Below are 25,930 nucleotides of genomic sequence, written 5' to 3'. Positions count from 1 at the left end.
ATTTTGTACAACAAATGTGGCAAAACCTTTGCACTGCTTATTCCTTTCCCTTTTACTATTAAAGGCTAGGGGCCACACAGTTTATGGATTTTAATTTTAGCATAGTTAGACCATGTATAATTGACAGACTGGATTTTATCATAGATTTTAGTTGTTATTATTTTATACTAGCATTTTTAATTGTACATTTAGGGAGTGCTTTTATTTGTTCTGGTCTATTACTGCAATAAACTAAACTGAACTGACTATGCCCTTTGGAAATGTTATTGCACATCAGGGTCTAAAAGCCCTTAGGAAGAACGGCGTGTAAATAATACTTGCGGGTAAAGGAAAGAATGAGATTTGCTTTATTACTGCTTATTTATCTCAGCAGATAAGTGCAACAACGAGAATAAATAATAATAGTAGCAGCAACAATAAGAATACGTCCTGTAGTGATTGTACTGGGCATTCTCCTTCTGTTGGGATTTCCAAGAGGCTTACGTTCAATGCTATATCATGTTTCTGTTGATCTTGCCAAGAAAAGCTTAACGATAATCAGGCTGTTTTTTCATCTCCCGCCTGGCGAGGAGAAAAATTTAGTCGGGTGTTGCTGTCTTCCAAGAAATCTGAAAAGGATAAAGATCAGTGAGTCAGGTCAGTCTCGTGAAGGAATCGTCTGGGTTGAGGGAAGAGAGTTGAACAGCAATGTGCAATCAAACGGAGGTTGGACATGGAGGACCTTATCTGATGCTTGGGTTGTCTACAAAACCCTCTATTTGGTGTCCTCCTTGGGCATTGCAACACAAGATGTCCCGTCAGTGGTGGGATTCAAAAACTTTTTCCTACCGGTTCTGTGAGTGTGGAGTGGTTTGGTGGGCTTGGCAGGGGAAGGATACTGCAAAATCTCAATTCCCTCCCCACTCCAAGGGAAGGATACTGTAAAATACACATTCCTCCCCCCCAATCCTGGGGAAGGATACTGCAAAATCTTCATTCCCTCCCCACTCCAGGGCAAGGCTACTGTAAAATCCACATTCCTCCCCCCAATCCAGGGGGAAGATACTGCAAAATCTCCATTCCCCTCCCCAATCCTGGGGGAAAGATACTGTAAAATCTCCATTCCCTCCACACTCCAGGGGAAGGATACTGTAAAATTCCCATTTCCTCCCCACTCCTGGGGAAGGATACTGCAAAGTCTCTACCCCCCCCCCTCCAATCCTGGGGGAAGGATACTGCAAAATCCCCATTCCTTCCTCACTCCTGGGAGAAGGATACTTTCAAATCCCCATTCCCTCCCCACTCCTGGGAAAGAATACTGCAAAGTCTCCATCCTCCCCCCCAATCCTGGGGGAAGGATACTGTAAAATCTCCATTCCCTCCCCATCCCACTAACCTGCTCTCCAGCTCCATTCCCCTGTGCAGGGCAACAGAAGACCCAGCCAATCAGCTGGGACTCGAGAGGCAGCGAATAGATGGGGGTGGAGCCAGCAAGAGGCAGTATTTTTCGGTTCTCTGAACTACTCAAAAGTTCCTCTACCGGTTCGTCAGAACCGATCAGAACTGGCTGAATACCACCTCCGTGTCCCATGCGCCCTTGTTATCCATCTTCTATTGCAGTGAAGCAGGGGTGGGGAACGATGGCCCTTTTACAACTTGTGGACTTCAACTCCCAGAATTCCTGAGCCATGCATTCTGGGAGTTGAAGCCCGCCAAGTCATAAAAGAGCCATCGTTCCAACAACCTTGCAATAAAGGAACCAGCCCCAAGGAATGGGCAGGCAATCGAAATGGTGGTTTGGGGTCATTTTTTTGGGGGGGGGTGGAGTCCTGAAAGACCAACTAAGGGACCAAAGTAGCAAGACGATGGAGTTGGCACAGCCCCCAAAGGAAGTCTTTGCTTATGTTATAAACATTACATTATAAACATATGAAGAACGGCTGCAGGAACTGGGTATGTCTAGTTTAATGAGAAGAAGGACTAGGGGTCCTTCCAATATCTCAGGGGTTGCCACAAAGAAGAGGGAGTCAAACTATTCTCCAAGGCACCTGTGGGCAGGACAAGAAGCAATGGGTGGAAACTTAATCAAGGACAGAAGCAACCTAGAACTAAGGAACTTCCTGACAGTGAGAATTATTAATCAGTGGAACAACTTGCCTCCAGAAGTTGTCAGGGCTCCATGACTGGAGGCTTTCCTGATATTCCCTGCGCATGCATGCCAGCCAGCTGGTCTTCTGGTTTCCAGTGCATATGAAGACCAGCTGGCCAGCGTGCGGATACCAGAGGTGGGTTCCTACCGGTTCAGACCAGTTCGGCCAAGTAGGTAGCAACTCAGCTGGCCACACCCCTGAACCGGTTCTATCAGTGGCGCCATTGGTTTTTTGCTTCTGTGCATGCGCAGAATCTTTTTTACTTACTGCGCATGCATGCATAGTGCGCATCAAGCGCATCCCTGAGCGAACCAGCAGTAGAAGAAGTCAGAACCCACCGCTGGTGCATACGCACTGGTTTCCTGTACTCAGGTGTGTAGAGCAGGAAGTCGGCCTAGAAGACCTCCAAGGTCCCTTCCATTATTTTAGTTTCTGTCAGAGTAGCAGCTTTGGTTCCCCCCAATGCTCTCCTCTTTAAGGCTTCTTTTCTGGAAGAACGCACCCAAATTCTGACTGTCCTTATTTTGACCAGACACAGCAAGGGGAGCATCTTCAGCACCAACCTGGCAGCGACACCCTCTCCATCTCCCGAAGACCATCGGCAGGATTGGAGGCCTCTTCTGCCAGCATCTTGGGCAGTGGCTGAGACGGGGGTTCTGGATTGGTTGGCACCAGTGGCTTGGTGGTAAACAACAAGGTGGCACCAGGCCCAGGGGCCTTTGGCAGCTGGAGGAGGCAGGAGCTGGCAGGCAATGTCTGGTTCGGGGCAAAGGGGGCCTGCTGGGCAGAGCCCCCACCAATCGTCGCCAAGCCAGAAAATGGTATCGTGGAAGAGAAGGAGTGGGTGAAGGATGGTCCTTGCATGGAAAATTCATTCCACGGGAAAGCTTGGAAAGCAGGGATGTAGCCTAAAGAAAGGAGGAAGAGAGAATCTTCACGTTAGTCTGCTCCCAAGCACTAACAACATTCAACTAGCCCAGAAACAATTCTAACTAATGGCACAGGTGGTCCTCGGCTTACGACCTGATATTTCTGTTGCTAAGTGAGACAGTTAAGGGAGTTTTGCCCCACTTTTCCTTGCTAAGTGAAGAACGGCACGAGTATGTGCTAGTCATTCCTGCCTCTAGGGGGCGGAGCTCATCTCCATTTCAAAGCCGAAGAGCCAGTGCTATCTGAAGATGTCTCCGTGGTCATGTGGCCGGCATGACTCAACGCCGAAGGCGCACAGAACGCTGTTCCTTTCCCACCAAAAGTGTTTCCTATTTTTCTACTTGCATTTTTTACGTCCTTTCGAACTGCTAGGTTGGCAGAAGCTGGGACAAGCAACGGGAGCTCATTCCGTTACACGGCGGTAGGGATTCGAACCGCCGACCTCACTGATCGACAAACTCAGAATCTCAGCCACAGTTGTAAAATGGGGCAAATCTCACTTAACCAATTTTTCACTCAGCAACAATACATTTTGGGCTCACTTGCACTTGTTAGCTTGAGGGGTACCTGCAACACCAAGAAAAGGCCTTTGTTTGCCTTTTCCCCACCCTTGAGGAAGAATTCCCAATACTGGATAGACCTTCATTTAGGAGGTACTCACCTGAACTCCCAGCTGATGGCTGTAGTAGGAGGTGAGTTCCTATGTGATTCTGTAGGAAACCTTGAGGACACTCAGCTGCTCCATAGGTCACAAGTCCATTACTGCCAGGTAGCGAGAAAAATGTTGTGGACTTACTGGGTGTAGCCGTTGTGAGTCGGACACTGGGCAAGGTGTTGCCAGAAAGATGGATTGGGAAGTGAGGCATCTCGTGTTGGGAATACTGGCCGTGCGGTTGCATACCAGGATGGCTATTTGGGTGGAAATAGGGGGCTTCGAGGTTGATTGTAGGCTCCAGTTGCTCAGGGTAATTGCAGTCCATAGGAGAACTGGTGCTCAAGAAGAAAGAAAGAAATTCACTGGTTGTTGTTTAGAAGCAGGACTACTGATGAGTCCTTATATCAGAGGTGTCAAACACAAACCTGTGGGCCGGATCGGGTCCACGAGGTGCTTAGATCTGGCCCAAGGGCCACCCCGGAAACAGCAAAGGATTGGCCGACGGTGCCTCTGCCAGCGAAAACATGGCCCAGAGGAGTTCGTTTTCGCTGGCCGAGGGCTATCAAAACAAACTAAAAGGAGAAATGTTTTCCCCTTTTGCATTTGAGCATGTAAGAAGGGACAGAGAAGGAGAAAGGGAACAAGGAAAGAAAAAGAAAAAGAAGGAAAGACAGGAAGAGATCAAGGAAGGAAAAATAAGGAACGAGGGGAAGGGAGAAGGAAGGAGAAAGAAGGAGGAAGGGAGAGAGGGAGGGAGAGAGGAAGGAAGGAAGGAAAATTATAATGAGAGCGAGGAAGGGTCTGAGTGAAGTCCTGCCTTAGCCCTCGGCCATCACAGGTGCCCCGTGACAAGAGTGACATTCAGCTGGCCACGCCCACACCAGCCACGCCCACACCGCCCCCCACAAGGTCGAACACAACCCTGATGTGGCCCTCAATGAAATTGAGTTTGACATCCCTACCATATATCATCATATAACATTACTGAGGCTATTTCAAAGAACTCTCCAATGCAGGTTGCCCTCAACTTACAACTATTGACTTAGTGACCATTCAAAGGAACTGAAGAGTGACATCTGAGCCCACAATTTACGTTGCCGAGTGAGAAATCCATTCAGCAGCTTTGGCCCCATTTTACGAGTTTTCTTGCCACAGTTTGTTCAGTGACTCGTTGCGGTTGTTAAGTGAATCAGGCTTCCCTATTGACTTCGCTTTGTCACACTTATATGACCATCCCCATGATCACGGGATCGAAATTCGGATGCTGTCCTGACCGAGGCTTCCCCAAAAAGCACGAGGCAGAGTCCTGGTCCTGACAAAACCCCTTTTATTAAACGAATGTGAATTCCTCTCATTCACATTCAGCCAAGGCCTGGTAAACAATCTTTCAAAGGTGGATTTATGACCACAGACCTTATCTATCTTGGAAAGCTGCCATGTCAATATTTTACAAACACAATGCTGTGCAAGGAAAGACTGGGCACAGAGTCTCGGAGATTCAGGGACAGATCTTCACACTCCTGAAATGAATGTAACGAATGAACGAACAAATTGTTTCCTGCAAAAGCCCGCTCCCCTTTCGCTCCTCTTTTATTTCCTAGGGGAACGGCCAATCACCTTCCACCTGTGACTTTACTCCCAAGTCTACTCTGATTTTGTCTTGGCAGCTCTGCGCATGCGCACACTGGGAACAGGCTCCAACTGTTCCTCTGCCTCACTGCTATCTAGCTCCGAAGGCAGCTGAGTACTACCAGACGGCCTCAGCCCCCTCTCTGCCTCCGACACAGAGCCCTCATCCGAGCCTTTGGCAGACTCCATGACTGGCCCATGCTCCTCCCCAACCTCCTCACTGTCTGACTCGGCTACTGATGGGCCACAATAGACGCTGGGCAATTGGCATGCTTTTACAATGCAGTGTCCTAATGTGAGCATTTTGGGACTTTCTGACCAGCAAGGTCAATGGGGAATCCAGATTCATTTAACAACCACGTGACTCACTTAACAACTGCAATGATTCACTTAACAACCATGACCAGAAAGGACATAAAATGAGGCAAAGTTCACTTAATCATGCTGCTTGTTAACTGGGTTACCGTGTGACCAGATCTGATTTTACAACTCTTTATGCAAGGATCTTTAAATGATCGGTCATAAGTCAAGAACTATCTGTATTTCAGACTGCCCGATGCATCTTTTAGATAAGAAAGGCCTGTGACCCATTTGGGTCCGAATTCCAAAGAAGAGAGCCGGAAACAATGGAATGTAATCCCTTTTCTTTTCTGGTGATGGATCATTATTGCTCCCTGGGGACTAAGTGTCAGAATATTCATGAACTGGCAGAGACATGGTAACAAGGTCAGCCAATGGGAGCTGAAAGAGTTTGGAGTCTGGGTGTGGCTTAACTTCTGAGTCTGTGCTGAGAACTGAAACAAAAACTAGTCTGCTCTCCTCTGCCTTGTGCTTGCTTGTAACTGCTACCACGTTGGAAGAATCTGCTGTTGGTATTGTACAATTGTTCATGTGTTATTATGTATAGAAAGAAGTTAATGAATCCTGCTGAATCCGTTATCTGGGTGTGCTTTCTAGATGTGATTTCTACTGCAAAGTGGCCAAGTGACTTCTTTTTCCCTGCTCTGGGCCACGTGCTTACCTTTGACTCTGGACGCTGTAGGTCACGGCGTCGCTGGAGCTACTCTCTTGGCTGGAAGGGCTGCATTCACTGGCCAGGCTATCATCCAGCATCAACGGAACGAGGTGGTGGTTGGGGTTGAAGGCCACGTTGAGGGGAAGGTTGGTTCTGCGAATGGGCGGAGGGCTTGGAATAGCAGGAAAGAGCTCTTCCCGGAGGGACCCCAAGCAGCCCTGAGAGGTGGAGCCTTTGGCCTGGATGGAGTCATAACAGCTCGTCTTGCCGGGAACCGAGGCAACTGCGAAGGAAGAAGAACGGAGGGAGATGAAAGACAAATGGAAAGACCGAGAGTGCCCAGCAATTGTTTGGCAGGAAAGGAATCTTGAAAGATATCTTGCACCACCGCTTCCCAGATACACGTCATTCCGGTCATGGAAGACTCGTTTCTGGAGGATCAAGGAAAATATGAAGCGGCCCAAGTGTTAAGAAGTCAACAGAGGACTCGGGCTCAACAGAAGCTTTCAGGTTAGAGAGATAAAGTGGGCCAATGGCTGCCTTTTCAACTGGAGGAGGAAAAGCAAGTGCTTTGAACTTGAGTCAGATTAACAGAGTTGGAAGGGCCCTTGTAGGTCATCTAGTCCAATCCCCCACCCAAGCAGGAGACCCTACACCATTTCTGACAGTCCAGTCTCTTCTTGAAAGCCTCCAGTGATGAAGCTCCCACAACTTCTGAAGGCAACTTCTCTTCCATGGGTTGATTGCTCTCACTGTCAGAAAATTCCTCCTTATTTCCAGGTTGAATCTCTCCTTGTTCAGTTTCCATCCATTATTCCTTCTCTGGCCTTCAGGTGCTTTGGAAAATAGCTTGACCCCCTCCTCCTCTCTGGGGCAGCCCCTCAAATATTGGAACACTGCTATCATGTCTCCCCCGATCCTTCTCTTCTCTAGAATAGCCATGCCCAGTTCCTGCAACTGTTCATTGTATGTTTTGGCCTCCAGTCCCCCTCATCATCTTGGTTGCTCTTCTCTGCACTCTTTCTAGAGTCACAACATATTTTGTATAGTGTGGTGACCAAAACTGGATGCAGTACTCTAGGTGGGGTCTTACTAAGTCATAGCAACTGGACTTTTCTTTTCTTTTAGCTTTGAAATGTTTCGCTGCTTCCCTATCCAAAATCTGAACATTATTATCTAAACGAAGGATATCTCCATTTGAAAACAGTCAAAGCAAGCTATGGTTTTCAACCTCCCATCTCTCATTTTTATTTTGCAAGAAAGCTTGAGACCCATAGGGAAAACGTAAAGAAAAAATATTGCACATCTGCCTTCCTTTTTTCTGTTTATTTACTGGCAGATTAAAGGTGGGATAGGAATCTTAGCCACCATTAAGAGAGAAGATATTGTCTTATGGTGCCATCTCATGGTTTGATCTATTATTACTGTCAGAATGCAGAGTCCTCATTTCCTTTGGCTTGAAGAACCTGAAAAACTTAAGAAAGCTCATCTAGATGTGTCTCTGACACTGGGTGTGGTTGACTTTTGGTTATTTTGGGGAAAACAGCAGGAGGAAAGAGCGTTTGGTATATTCTCCATCTTAACTTATTTATAAAAATAATGAAGGCAGGATATTTAATCAGAGATGGTATTCAGCAGGTTCTGACCAGTTCTGGAGAACCAGTAGCGGAAATTTTGAGTAGTTCGGAGAACCAATAAATACCACCTCTGACTGGCCCCACACCTATTTATTCTCTGCCTCCCGAGTCCCAGCTGATCGGGAGGAAATGGGGATTTTACAGTATTCTTCCCCTGGAATGGGAAGGGAATGGAGACTTTGCAGTATCCTTCCCCTGGAGTGGGGAGGGAATGTAGATTTTACAGTATCCTTCCCCTGAAGTGGGGAGGGAATGGAGATTTTACAGTATCCTTCCCCTGGAGTGGGGAGGGAATGGAGATTTTACAGTATCCTTCCCCTGGAGTGGGGAGGGAATGGAGATTTTGCAGTATCCTTCCCCTGGAGTGGGAAGGAATCGAGATTTTACAGTATCCTTCCCCTGGAGTGGGGAGGGAATGGGGATTTTGCAGTATCCTTCCCTTGCCATGCCCACCAAGCCACACCCACAGAACTGGTAGTAATTTTTTTTAATTCCACCACTGATATAAATACATACATGCATACAATCCAGAAGTTGCAGCTGTTTTTTTAACATGACCACCAAGCTAGTTTCATGGATGGATTCTGTCACTGGGAAATAATACTCATTTTTATAGCTGCTTCAGTGAAGGTTTCAAGGTCCAATTCAAAGTGTTGGTTATCTCCTACAAAGCTGCTCAGCGCTGCCTTTTTTGGGATGGATATCTAAGCCTACGTTTTCCTGGTGGTGTAAAGCAGTGTTTCTCAAACTTGGCGACTTTAAGTCCTGTGGACTTCAACTCCCAGAATCCCCCAGCCAGCATAGCATAGCTGGCTGGGGAATTCTGGGAGTTGAAGTCCACAGGACTTAAAGTCGCCAAGTTTGAGAAACACTGGTGTAAAGGAATGCAGAGGCAATCTTGGTGAAGAAATGGATGAGCTGTCAAGCGAGGAAAGAAAATGACCACTGGGAAAGGGTGTGAAAGAAACTCAAGATAGCCTTTCCTCGATTCTGTTTCATGTAAGCGAAAATTCTGCCGAATTGTCAAACATCTGTCGTTATAGGTAAAGGTAAAGATTCCCCTAACACATACGTGCTATTCGTTCCAGACTCTAGAGGGCGGTGTTCATCTCCGTTTCAAAAATCGAAGAGCTACCACTGTCTTCGTGATCATGTGGCCGGCATGATTAAATGCCAAATGCGCATGGAGTACTATTACCTTCCCCCCAAAGGTGGTTCCTATTTTTCTACTTGCATTTTTTAACGTGCTTTCGAACTGCCCTGTTGGCAGAAGCTGGGACAAGTAACGGGAGCTCACTCCATTACGTGGCACTGGGGATTTGAACTGGCGACCTTTCTGATCGACACTGAGGCACCGCGCTACACCCTGCAATAAAGTAGGATTTCTGGAATCCCTGTAGATAAAGGAATTCCACTATAATCTGGCTGTGATGTTGTAAATCAGCTGCAATCTCTGGAGTGTATGTATGTATGTATGTATGTATGTATGTATGTATGTATGTATGTATGTATGTATGTATGTATTTAGATCCTGCCTTTATTATTTTTATGAGCCGCGGTGACGCAGTGGTTAGAATGCAGTATTGCAGGCTATTTCTGTTGACTGCCGGCTGCCTGCAATTTGGCAGTTCGAATCTCAGCAGCCTCAAGGTTGACTCAAGACTTCCATCCTTCCGAGGTGGTTTTTTTGCTCGTCTTTGCCCCCCCCCCCCCCAGAGCACTCTACAAGCCTCCTAAAGGCTATTCATGCCCTTTTTCTTGAAGAAAAAAAACGGGTCCATTTTTGCGAAAAACAGGCCACTTTGGGGAGGTCTGCAGAGTGCAAAAACTTTTTTTTTAAATTTGCCTCTTTAAAATCTTGGTGCATCTTATACTCCAGTGCGTCTTATACTCTGAAAAATACGGTACTTCCAATCCAAACCTGAGGAAAAATAATGGAGGTGAGGACAGATAATTGTTTGATGGGCACGCCATCAAGGTGTTCTTTCTGTAGGTCCACCTTAAAGCAAGAGTCTCCAAACCTAGGAAACTTTAAGAATTGTGGACTTCAACTCCCAGAATTCCTCAGCCAGCCAGCCACCTTGGCTGAGGGAATTCTGGGGATTGAAGTCCACAAGTCTTAAAAGTTGCCACATTTGCCCTCCTCCCCACGCCTTAAATGATGAATACGCTAGACGTTTTATACCGCACATATTTCAACATCAATGGTTTGCGAAGTGGTCTTGCAATGAGGAAAGAGCAAAGATTAAGCCGCCTTTTAGAGAAAGGAGAACATGAGCGGCTCCACTGATAAAGGTGTAAGAGATCTCACCTGATGAAGCGGACAATGGGATGGACGGTCCAGAATAGTTTATGTTTGCAGTACCCATTGTGACTGTGTTAGGTTGATTGTTTGCCACATCGGACAGCTGAGTCACAGCCATCACAGTTGTGCTGTAAGAAAAGGAAAACATTATGACGTTAAAACATTACCCAACTAGGTAACATCATCAGTGTTAGTCACTAGCACTGGATTAGCACCGCTGATGTTGCCTAGTTTGGATAATGCACTGTCTGCAAGAAAACAACCAAGCTCAGAGAGCACCAAGGACCCCCTCAGCTCTTCAAATCTTCTAAGAAAGCGCCAACAGCCGTCCTGAAGGTAAGAGGCAAGGTCTCCTCACCCTTGTGGCATTTGCTGAGGATCCACTGGTAAAGCTGGTGAGGCGAGAGAATATTTCTTATTGTTTTTCGCCATCAGTTTTTCTATTTTTCTCCACTTTGCTCGGCGATTCTGGAACCACACCTAGGGGGAAAAAAAGGGGAAACCTTTCGTCAAAGAAAGTTCTTAGACAGACAGGAGGATCCTTTAATCCAACCTTCTGTGTTGGCTGGGGATTCAGCGGGGGTTGTACAGGTAGCCTTCAACTTACAACAGTTTGCTTAGTGACTATTCAAAGGTACGACGACACCGTAGACGTTGACTTATGACCACTTTTCAGTTACAACCTTGGCAGCCTCCTCGTGATCACGTGATAAAAAGTTTATGCGCTTGGCAACTGGTTCGTATTTATGATGGTCACCGAGTTCCGAGGTTGTGTGATTCCCTGTCTGTGACCTTCTGACAAGCAGAGATTCAATGGGGAAGTCAGATTCACTTAACAACCGTGAGACTAACTTATCAACTGCAGTGATCCACTTAACAACGGTGGTAAGAAAAGTGGTAAAATGGGACAAGATTCACTTAACAAATGTCTCACTCAACAACAGAGATGTTGGGCTCACTTGTGGTCATCAGTTGAGGACTACCTGTTATTTGAATATGGGGTAGGGGAAGGGAGGCAGGATTAGTACACCTGCCTAAAATTAAACAGGTAGTCCTCATTTATCGAACAGAATTGGTAACCAGCAACTTGGTCATTAAGCGAAGCCATCACAAAGTGAAACCACAACTGGGATTGCGATCTTACCTCAGCTTTACGAGCCTGCAAAAGTTGTCAATCTGAGGCCTGGTGGCAAGTTTTTATCACCATCGTAACTGTGAGGATGCTGCAATGGTCTAAGAGTGAAAAAATGGCCATAAAGCACTTTTTTCAGTTGTAACTTTGAACAGTCCCTACATGAATCGTTGTAAGTTGAGGACTATCTCCACTGACGTTGTGTGTCTTTAAGAACATGGGAGGAGATCCTTACTTTCTGAATGATTAACTCTGGCTCGTTGTGCAGAAATGTTAGATGCAACATTTCTGGATAGCAATGTTCTATCTTTCTACTGTTCAGTGGGGCTCCACTCACCATAATGCGCTGTGGTGTCACACCAACCAAAGCAGAAATTTCTCGGCGCATCTCGTTGTCAGGATAATGGTCTTCTTGGAACGCTTTCTCCAGTTCTTGTAGCTGTTCTGGAAATGAGATCCATCAAGGAACAAAATAATGTGAGAAAGCAACCAGGAAGAGAAAAGGAATCAGAGAGTTAGGGAAAGACCCCTGAGCTTTAAAGGGGTGTGTGTTAAGAGCTATCTATCAATCTATCTATCAATCTATCAATCTATCTATGTATGTATCTATCTATCATCTACCTACCTACCTACTTACCTACTTTCCTTCCTTCCTACCTTCCTACCTACCTACCTACATCTATCTATCATCTATCTATCTATCTATCTATCTATCTATCTATCTATCTATCTATCTATCTATCTATCATCTATCTATCTATCTATCTATCATCTATCTATCTATCTATCTATCATCTACCTACCTACCTACCTACTTTCCTTCCTTCCTTCCTTCCTACCTACCTACCTACATCTATCTATCTATCTATCGAGTCCCTTTTGGGAGAGGGGGCGGTTTAGAAGCATCAAATATAAATAAATAAATAAAATAAATATCTATCATCTATCTATCTATCATCTATCTATCTATCTATCTATCTATCTATCTATCATCTATCTATCTATCTATCCCTATATCTATCTATCTCTATCTATCTCTATCTTCTATCTATCATCTATCATCTATCTATCTATCTATCTATCTATCTATCTATCTATCTATCTATCATCTATCTATGTATCTATCTATCTATCTATCTATCTATCTATCTATCTATCATCTATCATCTATCTATCTATCTATCTATCTATCTATCTATCTATCTATCTATCTATCATCATCTATCTATCATCTATCTATCTCTATATCTATCTATCTGTTTGTGTGTGTTCCAGCATAACTCTGGAAAGCCTCGAGCAATTTCAACCAAACTTGGTACACAGATGACTTACTCTCTGGAAACAAATACTGTGGGGGGTAAGGCACCCGTAACACCCCTTGGGGTGTGTGTTCTGTTAAGATACAGCCTGTTGTGCCTTCAAAGGTTTCTACTGTACTGCTGTAAAGTGGCTTCTACTGTACAGCGCAGTGGAGTTGTCATGGAAATGGCTTCACTGTACTCCACAAGGAGGCTCGCTCTCATAAGGGGGAAAATCAAACATTAGAAATTACGTTTGGTCTGGAAATTTCCCCCCTAAAAATAAATACCCCGGCAATGCCGGGTTATCGGCTAGTATTCATTAAAGCACACACACATATCTCACCAAGAGCCATATTTTCCTTTCCCTTTATGCCCCATGGCACAAAGATCTCATAATGAGGGGCAGCTGAAGCTGCCAAGAGGGCAACTCTTGAAAACATAACCTTGATAAAGGAATAATGCAAGTGTTAAGATGCTGGACTTGTCAGCTGGAAAGCCGGCAGCTCAGGTTCGAGACCTGAGCGCCATTGTGGATGGAGTGAGTTCCTGTCCTCGTCTCAGCTCCTGTCAACCTAGCACTTCGAAACCATGCATATGCGAGTAGATAAATAGGTACCACTTCGGTGGGAAGGTAACAGCACTCCATGAGATCACGCTGGCCACATGACCACAGAAATGTCTTCAGACAGTGCTGTCTCAATGGCTTTGAAATGGAGATGAGCACCTCCCCTCTGACTTGTGGAGTAAAATATTAAAAGTATTGTTAAGGGAAAGTAAACAAATCCTGGGGAAGAGGAAGGCGTGAAGAAAGAACTAACTGGGTGAGGAATTCTGGGAGTTGAAGTCCACAAGTCTTAAAGTTGCGCACTTTGGGGATTCCTGCCCTATAACAATAAAGTTGCAGATGACACCAAGCTGGCAGGAATAGCCAACACTCCAGAAGATAAGTTTAAGATACAGAAGGATTGTGACAAACTTGAACATTGGGCACTATCTAATAAAATGAAATTCAATGGTGAAAAGAGTAAGGTCCTACATTTAGGCAAGAAAAACGAAATGCACAGGTACAGTATAGATGGTACCTTGCTCAATAGTAGCAACTGTGAGAGGGATCTTGGAGTCCTAGTGGACAACCATTTAAATATGAGCCAGCCATGTGCAGCAGCTGCCAAAAAAGCCAACATAGTTCTAGGCTGCATAAACAGAGGGATAGAATCAAGATCACGTGAAGGGTTAATACCACTTTATAAGGCCTTGGTAAGGCCACATTTGGAATACTGCATTCAGTTTTGGTCTCCACGATGTAAAAAAGATGTGGGGACTCTAGAAAGAGTGCAGAGAAGAGCAACAAAGATGATTGGGAGACTGGAGGCTAAAACACATGAAAAACGGTTGCAGGAACTGGGCATGTCTAGTTTAATGAAAAGAAGGACTAGGGGAGACATGATAGCAGTCTTCCAATATCTCAGGGGCTACCACAAAGAAGAGGGAGTCAAACTATTCTCCAAGGCAGCTGAGGGTAGAACAAGAAGCAATGGGTGGAAACTAATCAAGAAGAGAAGCAACTTAGAACTGAGAATAAATTTCCTGACAATTAGAACAACTAATCAGAGGAACAAATTGCTTCCAGAAGTTGTGAATGCTCCAACACTGGAAGTTTTTAAGATGTTGGATAACTATTTGTCTGAAGTGGTGTAGGGTGTCCTGCCTAAGCAGGGAGCTGGACTAGAAGACCTCCAATGTCCCTTCCAGCTCTGTTATTCTATTCTATTCTTAGTATTTCTGAAATCCTAGAGGGGTATGTTTCCTGACCTGCCTGCCTTAAAGAGCTGAGAGGAGGAGATAACCTTCGGTCTTCCAGCTCCTTTAGATAGATCCTTTTTACTGGCCACCTGGGTGGAAATTTGTGTGGCTGGGAGTGATTGCTGGTTTCTCCAAGCTACAAGGTCAAGGACGGGCTGGAAAGAAATCATTTTGAACAGGAATCTGGGTAATGAATCATTTTTTTGCAATTAAAATAAATTCAAGCTGTTTGAAAAGGCTGCTAATGGCTTGAGGAGGCAAACACTACTTCCGATTCCCAGTTTTCATCTGCTTTCCAAATTCAATATGCCCACCTGGAAATTAAAGGTTCTCCTCACTCATATGTGCTACTCGTTCCCGACTCTAGAGGGTGGTGTTCATCTCTGTTTTAAAGCCAAAGAGCCAGTCCTGTCCGAAGACGTCTCCATGGTCATGTGGCTGGTATGACTAAACGCCAAAGGCGTTCCCACCAAAGGGGGTTCCTATTTTTCTACTTGCATTTTTTACGTGCTTTTGAACTGCTAGGTTGGCAGAAGCTGGGACAAGTAACGGGAGCTCACTCCGTTATGTGGCGCTAGGGATTTGAACCGCCGAACTGACAACCTTTCTGATCGACAAGCTCAGTGACTTAGCTGGTGAGCCACCTAAAAATTAGAAGAAACCAAAAACTGCCCAAGGAAACCAGGGGACAGTGGTTTTGTTCCAAGACCTTCTGGTTAAATGGGAGAATACAGATAGTCCTCGATTTACAACCGCTCATTTAGTGACCATTCAAAATTACAACGGCTCTTATGACCGTTTTCCACACTTATGACCACTGCAGTCATGTGATCAGAGTTTGGCAACTGACTCACATTTACGATGGTTGCAGCATCCTGGGGTCACTAATAATCCCTTTTTTGTGACCTTCTGACAAGTAAGAGTTGATGGGGAAGCCACAGTCACTTCACCGCTTTGTTATTTACTGTATTTTTCGAACTATAAGATGCACCGGAGTATAAGACGCACCAAGATGTTGAAGAGGTAAATTTTTTAAAAAAAGGTTTTGCACTCTGCAGGACTCCCAAACCCTCTGCATGGCCGTTTTTGTGAAGGGGGCGGGGTTTCGGAAGGCCAAAAGTGCTGTATTCGGTGTATAAGACAGGCCCAGATTTTCACCCTCTTTTTGGGGGGAAAAAGGTGCATCTTATACTCCGAAAAATACGGTAGTTATCAACTGCAGGGCTTCGCTTAACAACAGTGGCAAGAAAGGTTGTAAACCGGGGCGAAATTCAAGAAAACAAACATCTCACTTTGCAAACCGAAATGTCAGGCTCAATCGCCGAGGACTGCCTGCGGCGCCAAATCATACAAACCCGTCACAATTGATTCTTTGTAACTTACTCGCGTTGTAGAAAGTCCGTGTTTTCTTCCGAACTGGTGGAGCAGGTTCTTTGGAGATTTCTAGCAAACCGGGATCGTCTCGATCCTCAATTCCAGCCGCATTGTCTTTGGATACCAGAACCGAACAGAGGCTGAAAGAGGGAGAGCCCACATTATTGGCTGTAGCACATCTGGCAGACCTGCGTGTGGGATTGAGGTTCTGGTTGACATCTGGATTTTGTTCCTTTTCCATCCCGTCACACGAAGCATTTTGGGAAGCCCTTACAAAGATCTTCTTTGCTTTCTTTTTTATCTTCTCCTTTTCGGTCCCGTTCAAGCTGCCCAAGTCTACTTTTTCTTCTGATATGGAAGGACAGACCAGTTCTTGGTTATGTCCAGTTTCGGAACTTGGAGGGTCAGCGTTCATGTCACCGCAGCTGGCCCTTGGGTTGGGAGGTTGGTAGAAAGCGAATGGATGGGGATCTAAAGACATCACCCGTGCAAGAGGGGACTCAGGCTTGTGGTCTAGATAGTACTCTCCGTCTTCTTTCTCTTCCTCCTTTGAAACTTCAGGGCTCCCTTCTTTTTTCAGGATCTTTCCAAGTGGATCACCGAGGATCGCGGCATGATGCATGGAGCTGCTTTGAGCGCTAACCTCATTCACGAGGTTTTCATTTGGAACCAACTGCTCTGTGCACAGAAGTGACTCTCTCACTCCTTCCTCTTCTGGCTCCTCAAATTCAACCTTGTACACTAATAATGAAAAGATCCTACGTTATCATTCATACCAGCAAACCAACCAAAAAGTTTATTTTTTTAAAATTCTAAAGTGGAAAGACAGTAGAAGACGAACAGAAGACCAGGAGAATTAACCAGTGGTGAAATGCAAATTTGTGGCTTCGTGGGTGTGGTGTGGCTTGGTGGGTGTGGCAGGGGAAGGATACTGCAAAATCCCCATTCCCTCCCCACTCCAGGGGAAGGATACTGCAAAATCTCCATTCCCTCCCCGCTCCAGGGGAAGGATACTGCAAAATCCCCATTCCCTCCCCACTCCAGGGGAAGGATACGGCAAAATCTCCATTCCCACTCCACTGCAGGGGAAGGAAACTACAAAATCTCCATTCCCTCCACACTCCAGGGGAAGGATACTGCAAAATCTCCATTCCCTCCCCGCTCCAGGGGAAGGATACTGCAAAATCTCCATTCCCACTCCACTCCAGGGGAAGGATACTGTAAAATCCCCATTCCCTCCCCACTCCAGGGGAAGGATACGGCAAAATCTCCATTCCCACCCCACTGCAGGGGAAGGATTCTGCAAAATCTCCATTCCCTCCCCACTCCAGGGGAAGGGTACTGCAAAATCTCCATTCCCACCCCACTGCAGGGGAAGGATTCTGCAAAATCTCCATTCCCTCCCCACTCCAGGGGAAGGGTACTGCAAAATCTCCATTCCCTCCCGATCAGCTGGGGACTCGGGAGGCAGATAATAGATGGGGGCGGGGCCAGTCAGAGGTGGTATTTACCGGTTCTCTGAACTACTCAAAATGTCCGCTACCGGTTCTCCAGAACTGGTCAGAACCTGCTGAATACCTCCTCTGGCTTGCAGGTCTCAGAGACCCCAAATGCCAGAGGCCCATGCTTCCTTTGAAAGAGGGAAACTTTTTGCAGAACGACTGCAGCAACTCCATGCAAGGGGGAAAACTGAGAAAATGCAACTGTAGGGAACCGATGCAACAAAAAGCTCCATACAACGATTACATTTTTCTGGCCAACCAGCATCCTGGCTTGGATTCGAACCCAGATTGTTTGGGGGGAACTCTGTAAACCGCTTAGCAAGCACTGTAAAACAGCGGTATATAAGTCTAAGTGCTATTCCTCCTCCCTCTGGCTCTGTACAGAGATGAGGAAAAGAAATAGCTCTTCGTCCTTCTAGTTCAGGGTTCCCAACCTTTTCTGTACCCCTAGAACACTTCTGATGTATTCTTGCACCCCTTAAAAATAAAACAAAACAAAAACCTCCCCTCAAACGCAGAGATCATTAAAAAAAAGTGCTAGAATGCACGGAAATGGATAAATTAACGATGGAACTAAGGGATAGAGAGGAAGCAGAGCATTACAAGACATGGAATAAGTGGTATAATTGGCTAGAAAAGAGATGTAAAATTAATGCATAGAAAGTATAACAGAAGGAAATGGTATATAATTAGAGAGTAACAGAGGTGCAAATGTTGTATAGATTATATAAATGAGTAAGTATGAAATAAGGAGGCACATGTATAAAACAACAGGCCTTAGAATGGAAAATTCGAAATTAGAAAAAATATATATACCGATAACAGAAAGCTGTAAACTGTGATTTCAATGTTTTTAAAAACACGTTGACTAAAAATTATTTTAAAAAAATAAATAATGATATGTGTTATCATTGCACATTATAATGATACACCTAGCCTATCATGTTGAAGCTTCTAAAACTCAAGTTTGGACACCCCCAAGGGGGTGCAAATACACACACACACACACACACACACCCCTTTGGGAACCCCTGTTCTTGTTTATCCCCTGGAAAGGAAATTAAAAGTTTGCAGTTTGTTGCAACACAACCAAATAGATATCCAAGGCTCCTTTCCCAGAATTGAGCCTTCTCGCTCACCCAGGAGCTTCCCACGCGGTGGCTGGGCTTAATCAGGGCTTCATCCCAAACAAACCACGGTGCAATTTTTTTTCCGGGAGCCCCCCACCCCCACCCCAAGTCGTGTTGCCACTTCATTCTTTGCGAGGAATGCGTGGTAGGGGGTTCCTACAAGGCAGGAGACCCACCCATCCCAAGGCAAGCCCACCCTACCTGGATCCTTCCCACCGGGCCGTGGGGTGTGTGTGTGGGAAAAGTCCACCCCACAGCCCCTGGCTTTCAGCATTTCGTGGGGGTGAGGCTTGTGGGACCCCCTCCCCATTGCAAAGCAGAGCCCTTTCCCACGCTATTACTGCGGCGGAGCAAAGCTTGGTCGGGGGTACTTAGCTGCGTCTCCTTTCCTAATGGGGGTTTAAAGACCCTTTGAGGGGACGAAAGACCCCAACAGCAGCCGGGAGCCAGGCAGCTGCGCCCCTCGCCCACCCACCCCCGGCCTTTCGTGGAGCAGCCACGCAAGCAAAGGGGGTCCGTGGGGCAGAAAGGGGGGGGGAGAGAGGCAGAGGGGCCCGGGGCCCTTCGCGTTACCCGCATCTTGCTGGGAGAGCCGCTGCTGCGCTGCGCGCCCATCCATCGCCATCCCGTCCCAGCTTAGGACCCGCGTGCGCGGAGCAGCCTCCGGGAAGTCCGCGAGATGCGACCCCGCAGCCAGGGGGCGCCAGAGGACGGAATGAACCAGCCAGGAGTCCTCATTAAAGACACCTGGTCGGCCAGATGTTCGGTCGGGAGGGGAGGGGGAGTCGTCCTCCCGGTTAGCTTGGAACGGGGCAGGTGGCCGGCGGAGGTGTCTCGCAGGTGGGCGAGTTTGGGAACGGGACGCCGGGATGGCAGCGACGGTCAAGGCTGCTCGCGCTTGCGACGGCTTTGGAAGCCTTTACGGATGGACAGAGTTGGAAGGGACCTTGTAGGTCATCTAGTCCAACCCTCCCCCCTCCGCCCAAGCAGGAGAACTTGCGAAGTTGAACCACAATGGTAGTTTCTGTTGCTATGCAGGACAGATATTCAGTGAAGCGTGCCCCGTTTTATGACCTTTCTGAACACGCTTGTTAGGCAACGTGGCCGTTAAGCGAACCTTGGCTTCCCCATTGCTTCTGCTGGTTAGAAAGTCGCAAAAGGGGATCGCGCGACCCTCGGACATCGTGACTCTCCTAAGCACGTGCCAGGGGCCAAGTGAATTTTGATCACTGTCTGGGGATGCTGCAACAGTAGTGGGCGTGAAAAATGAGACCTTGTAGGTCATCTAGTCCAACCCCCCCACACACACACTCAAGCGGGAGAGCTTACTTTCAGAAGTTGTGGGGGTTTCATCACTGGAGGCTTTCAAGAAGAGACTAGGCTGCCATCTATAGTGCAGGATCTCCTGCTTGGGCACGGGGTTGGACTAGATGACCTACAAGGTCCCTTCCAACTCAATCTGTAAAGGCTTCCAAAGTCATGGCAAGTCGCTGCCATCCTGCACCATTTCCGACAGGTGGCAGTCTAATCTCTTCTTGAAAGCCTCCAGTGATGAAGCTCCCACAACTTCCGAAGGCAACTTCTGTTCCATGGGTGGATTGCTCTCACCGTCAGACAGTCTATCCTAATTTCCAGGTTGAATCTCTCCTTGGTCAGTTTCCATCCATTATTATTCCTTGTCTGGCCTTCGGATGCTTTGGAGAATAGCTTGACTCTCTCTTCTTTGTGGCAACCCCTGAGATATAGGAACACTGCTATCATGTCTCCCCTAGTTCTTCTTTTCATTAAACTAGACATACCCAGTTCCTGCAACCGTTCTTCATATGTTTTAGTCTCCAGTCCCCTAATCATCTTTGTTGCTCTTCTCTGCACTTTTTCTTAGAGTCTCAACAACTTTTTTGAATAGTGTGGTGACCAAAACTAGATGCAGTACTCTAGGAGTAGTCTTACTAAGGCTTTATAAAGCCGGATGTAAGCTTGGCCTTCCTGACTCTCCATTGTTGGATAGCTGCCTTTCACCCCTTCTAGGGTGTGTGCAGCTGGTGCCTCTGCGCACTTCCAGGTCTGGATTGCGTGCCGCTGAACCCCAAACCATGTTTTCCATTTCAGAAGTAGTTTTTAGGTAGCTCACTGGGGGTCATGTGCGGCACTTCTGGATCTGATTCGCCCCCTCTCCTCCGGCGTTTGCGAGACTTCTGGCACATTTTCTCTCCCCGGTTTAAATGAATCCCCAAGACAATGATACGTGCTGTTATGAGACCCCAGGCAAATAATTGTCAACCAGCATCCTCAGCACGAATGCGCAAATAGGATACTGCATTTCAAAAGTAGAGGAAACCTAGTCAAATTCAGTGGGGTTGACTTCAGAGCACCTTTTAGGCCAGGGGTCTCCAACCTTGGCAACTTTTAACAGTCCCTTCGGGGAGAGGGGACGGTCTAGAAATCTAATTAAATAAATAATAAATAATAAGACTTGTGGACTTCGACTCCCAGAAGTCCCAGAATTCTGAGAGTTGAAGTCCACAAGTTTTCAAAGTTGCCAAGGTTGGAGACCCCCTGTTTTAGGCTGCCCAGGATGGTTGCACAATTTATTTTAGAAACTTTATATTGCCACCTGCTTGCACACAGCAACATAAGATGGCTTTCGTGGATATAAAAATTATAGGAAGGAAGGAAGGAAGGAAGGAAGGAAGGAAGGAAGGAAGGAAGGAAGGAAGGAAGGAAGGAGAGGAAGGAGAGGAAGGAAGGAACGAAGGAAAGAGAAAGAGAAAGATGGAAGGGAGGAAAGAAAGAGAAAGAAAAGAAAAGAAAGGAAAAGAAAAAAGAAAGGAAAAAGAAAAATAATAAAATAATAAATTAGTAAAATAATAAAATAACCTCCCACCTTGGAGGTCTTCTAGCCCAACCCCCTGCCCATACTTGACTTGGAAACCACTTCTGGAGGTTTTGCTCAAAACTGGGGAAAAAATTTGAAACTCTGATTTTACGTTTCATTGATGGGAATGATTTTGTTGTTGTAGAAACGACTTGGAATGTTGTCAAATGTAAAACAAGAGGTTGCATTTCTTTTTTCTTGTACGCTTCTGCACTGAAAAAAACTGGGAAGTTATTCCTTTTTTTTTCTTCTTTGCACCTTCCTCCTCCTTTCTTTCACTCTTAAAAATCTTGTTTTCTTTCGGATTTTTATCTCTTAATAAAAATGATTTTTTTTAAAAAAAGAGAGAAGGTAGGTCAAAACCACTACTTTTCATTTTTAATAGAACAGAACAACAAGAGTGGGATGGGACTTTGGAGGTCTTTTAGTCCACCCCCTGACTCGAGCGGAGCCCCTATACCAGTGGTTCTCAACCTGTGGGTCGGGACCCCTTTGGGGGTCGAATGACCCTTTCACGGGGGTCGCCTAAGTCCATCGGAAAACAGGTATTTTCGATGGTCTTAGGAACCGAGACACCAATTTTATGGTTGTGGGTCACCACAACATGAGGAACTGTATTAAAGGGTTGCATCATTGGGAAGGTTGAGAACCACTGACCTATACCCATGATGGTGAACCTATAGCATGCAGCGCCCTCTGTGGGCAAGCGAGCCGTCCCACCACTTCCACTCCGCCACACATGCGCTCGTGCCTCCCACCGGCCACCTGGTTGTCGGGTCTCTGCCATGCATGTGCGAGGGGCATGGGGGTGTGGGAGGCGCATGCATTTGGGGGTGGTGTGGGTGCATGCACAGGGGGCGCGCATGCTTTGCACTTTGGCCAGTCGGTCTGGAAAAGGTTAGCTATCACTGCCCTATACCTTTCCAGACAAGTGGCTGCCCAGTCTCTTAAAGACCTCCAGTGTTGGGGCATTCACAACTTCTGGAGGCAACATTTATTCCACTAGTTAATTGTTCTCACTGTTAGGAAATTTCTCCTTAGTTCTAGGTTGCTTTTCTCCTTGATCAGTTTCCATCCTTGCTTCTTGTTCTACCCTCAGGTGCTTTGGAGAATAGCTTGATCCCCTGCCCCCCGTTCTTTGTGTCAACCTCTCAAATACTGGAAACATTTGCTATCATGCCACCCCTAGTCCTTCTTTTCACTAGACTAGACTTGACTTATCCAATTCCTGCAACCGTTCCTCCTTCGATTTCTATTCTTCATCCTGTTCCTTTAATACCACCCAACATGCAGAAATTAAAAACAGGTAAAACTTTCCTTCCTTCTCATTAGGTGGCCATGAGAAGGAAGGACTCCCTGGAGAAGAGCCTCATGCTGGGAAAGATGGAGGGCAAAAGAAGAACGGGACGACAGAGAAGGAGGCGGCTGGATGGAGTCACCGAAGCAGCCGGCGTGAGCTTAAATGGACTCCAGAGGATGGTAGAGGACAGGAAGACCTAGAGGAATGTGGTCCATGGGGTTGTGATGGGTCGGACACAACTTCGCAACTAACAACAAAACTTTCCTAGTGAACAAAAGCAAGTGTTTCCCTTGAGAAATGTGCAGGCGCAGACACGTGTCGGGGGAGTGTAAAAGGGACCAGAGCTACATCAGAACGCCAATGATGCTAGAAACCGGGACCTAATTTTTTCCCGCCAGTAGTTGCTGTAACATCTTTCTTTCTTTGCGGTGGGAACATTATTTTGCACGATGCTAAAATGGAAAGAAAAGGCCATTTCACCCGAATACCACAAAGTGTATTTTTCCCCTACTGCATTCTGCTAGACAGTCCAAAGCCTGTTCAAATATTAACATTTTAGCCTCACGTCTTTCTGTGAGGTGGGCTAAAGCCTTTTTTTTTTTTTTTTTTTTGCAGAGCTGAAGCGAACTCCCTGGCCGGCGGTTTTGTGCATTTAAACGTCGCAGAGCAAAGCTCAGTTTTTCTGAAGATCCTTGTCCATTTCCTTGGCTCTTCCTCTTCTCTGCAATCAGGAGCAAAACCATGCAGCTCTTTCCTCCTGCTTTTTCCAATAGGGTTACAACCGATGCCAGTGCCAGCAGCTTGTGCTTTGCCCCTTCAAGTCTTGTCTTTGACACGGCAGTTTAACACCTTGCAACGTCCTCCTGGGTTGGAGGGACAGGGTGGAGGTCATCTGGAGAAAGGGGATCTTTTATCTACCCGGCGAAAGACCTGCTGTTTGGCATTTTTGACCCGCTGCTCCTCCTTCAGATTCATCTGCCGGATATGCCTGCTGGAGATCACCTCCACGTGATCGAAAGGAAACCAGCCTCTCTCTCCGTCGGAGAGCTTCACGCCTTTAATCCATCCTGCGGAGAGATCAAAAGCAAAGTGTTTGGAGGACAAAGCGCCATGATTTTGTGCATTGCAACTTTATCTTGTCATCCTAAAAATTAAGCGCCTTAATGCACGCATTGCCCTGATGTATAAAGGATGGCTCTCTTTATCTGGTCAACGATCCTACCCTCTTTTCCCTGAAAATAAGTGTCAAGCATTTCCATGCCTGTTATCAAGTTAACATTGGAGGAGAGCGGGGAGAGAATTCCACGCATACCTTCAGCTGGGGTCGGATCTCAGATTTCTACAGCCACCATTAAATGGAAATCAGATCTGACTCCACCACAGGCATTTCCAGAAATGTTGCTCCTAATAAATGACTGGATTTCTTTTGAACTTTGGCTCGAGGCTCGTAAATTAATTAGGGCCTCTTTTGGAAACCTAAAAATAAGACCTCCCCAGATAATAAGCCCAATCGGGCTTTTGCATGCATGCCCTAAAATAAGCCCTCCCCCCAAAAATAAGCCCAGAAAATATTGCAACGCAGCAGCAGCCACAAGGTGACCACACTTGCTGCCTCCTGTGCCTCAAAAATAATGAGACCTCCCCTGAAAATTAGCCCTTTACTAAAATATTTAAACGCATGCGCAGCCTGTCCCCGCCATTTCCTGGGGGGGGGAAGGGGGAACATGCCCCACATGCACCTGCTATCCAAGTGGAAACACCTTGCGGAGGCTGCTCCTGCAAACACTAGCTCCCGTGCCCCTTCTCTTACTGGTGGCCACAAAAAGAGCAGCAGGCAAGAGTGTGCCAGAAACACAGAACTTCTGGCCATCTCTGGATCAGCTGGTACGCGGGTCGTGGGCCAAGGTTAAGGGACCTCCTGCAACTCAAAAATAATAAGACTTCCCCGACAATAAGGCCAAGCACTTGTTTGTGTGGGGGGGGGGAGAAAAAAATAAGACCCTGTCTTATTTTCAGGGAAACACCATAATATACCTAGGAATTTCAGCGCTCCGTGGCATACATGCCTAGCAGAAGCCCCAATGACATCACCTACATGAATGATGCAAGTAAGGTCACAACCTTTGGGACTCTATCTGCAGGCAAGCTTCAGATGGCCTGTTCTGATCCAGCTCCTCAAACAAGACAAACCCTCTCCAGTGACCATGGCGCGCTGTCCGAAGACGCCTCCATGGTCAAGTGGCCAGCGTGACTAAATGCCGAAGGTGCACGGAACGCTGTTACCTTCCCACCAAAGGTGGCCCCTATTTTTCCACTTGCATTTTTTACATGCTTTCAAACTGCTAGGTTTGGCAGAAGCTGGGACAAAGTAACGGGAGCTCACTCCGTTCCGTGGTGCTAGGGATTCGAACTGCCAACCTTTCGATTGACAAACTCAGCTTCTTGGCCACTGAGCCACCTTCTTCTCTACCCGCTGCTTTTTATCCACAGAGCTAGAGTTCTTCCATCCCAAGGATCGCCCCATAGATTTCCACTGCTCTCCTCTCCTCTGCCTCAATCCTCCTTAGCTCTCAAGGTACAGTGGCTGTGTGTTGTGACTCTTGATTCAAGCAACTCAACCAGGAGTGGGCTGCTACCGGTTGACCCGGGTTCAAGAGAACCCATAGCTAACGTTGGAGCCGGTACGGAGAACTACCAAATCCCAACCCTGGATGGCCCTGCCCATCACACCTTGCCCCTGCTACCCCACCATGCTCCTCCCAGGAGTCTCCATGTGGCCTGTTTTGGATTGAAGTAAGTGCAGGGCTTGTGCAAAGGCTCAGGGCAGGATGGGCAGGGCCAGCCAGTCCTTGCAACTACCGGTTCGGAGAATCAGATGGACAATTAGCATCTGATTCGCCCGAACCGGTCCGAACCGGCTGAATCTCATCCCTGAAAGGGACCCTTTTCCAGCAGGAAGCCAATGGCAAAGCCAGAAATGTCCTTCTTTCTCCTACCACAAAGCCCATGTTGGTGAACTCACCATCACTGCTTTGCCGCAAGACCATGACGATGTCGGCTTTCTCCAGAGTCAGTTCATCGTGCTCTCGTGCCTTGTAGGACTTCACGCACTGCACTTGAGCGGCATCTGAAAATACGATGGGATACAGGGATGATTTTTTGGGGGGGGGAAATTACCCTAATTCAAAATACTTTGGGGTTAACGCAAGCACC

The 25,930-nt window shown here is 46.7% G+C and overlaps 2 protein-coding genes across 4 annotated transcripts in view; both read right to left on the bottom strand.

Moving 5' to 3' along the window:
* Positions 1-324: 324 nt before the first annotated feature.
* On the bottom strand, positions 325-19,258 carry NOBOX (NOBOX oogenesis homeobox). 3 transcript variants are annotated; one of them, XR_014175752.1, is made up of 9 exons: positions 19,116-19,258; positions 15,920-16,651; positions 11,770-11,876; positions 10,659-10,780; positions 10,307-10,428; positions 6,365-6,641; positions 3,721-4,052; positions 2,632-3,037; positions 325-608 (listed from the first exon to the last, which is right to left on the bottom strand). XR_014175752.1 is itself a non-coding variant. In XM_081957982.1 (9 exons), the coding sequence occupies exons 1-9, from the start codon at positions 19,165-19,167 to the stop codon at positions 538-540; spliced, it is 2,160 nt and encodes a 719-aa protein (XP_081814108.1). In that variant the 5' UTR covers positions 19,168-19,258; the 3' UTR covers positions 325-537. The 3 variants fall into 3 exon arrangements, 2 of the variants coding, with proteins under 2 accessions (XP_081814108.1, XP_081814109.1); XM_081957982.1 differs by having other exon boundaries at positions 2,693-3,037; XM_081957983.1 differs by having other exon boundaries at positions 2,693-3,037; positions 3,721-4,046.
* Positions 19,259-23,076: 3,818 nt separating this feature from the next.
* Positions 23,077-25,930, bottom strand: part of LOC309394577 (uncharacterized protein) — a 78,930-nt gene continuing 76,076 nt past the window's right edge. The window contains exons 14-15 of the mRNA XM_081957945.1: positions 25,740-25,844; positions 23,077-23,784 (exon numbers count right to left, since the gene is read on the bottom strand). Of these exons, the coding sequence (XP_081814071.1) occupies positions 23,606-23,784; positions 25,740-25,844 (284 nt within the window). The 3' untranslated portion in view covers positions 23,077-23,605. The remainder of the gene's footprint in view (positions 23,785-25,739; positions 25,845-25,930) is intronic.

This window comes from Natrix helvetica (genome assembly GCF_964273705.1).
Source record: "Natrix helvetica genome assembly, chromosome: 6".
In the NCBI taxonomy this organism is placed as follows: Eukaryota; Metazoa; Chordata; class Lepidosauria; order Squamata; family Natricidae; genus Natrix; species Natrix helvetica.
Note: the sequence above shows the minus strand (reverse complement) of the source record. Positions and strands in the feature narration are given on the sequence as shown.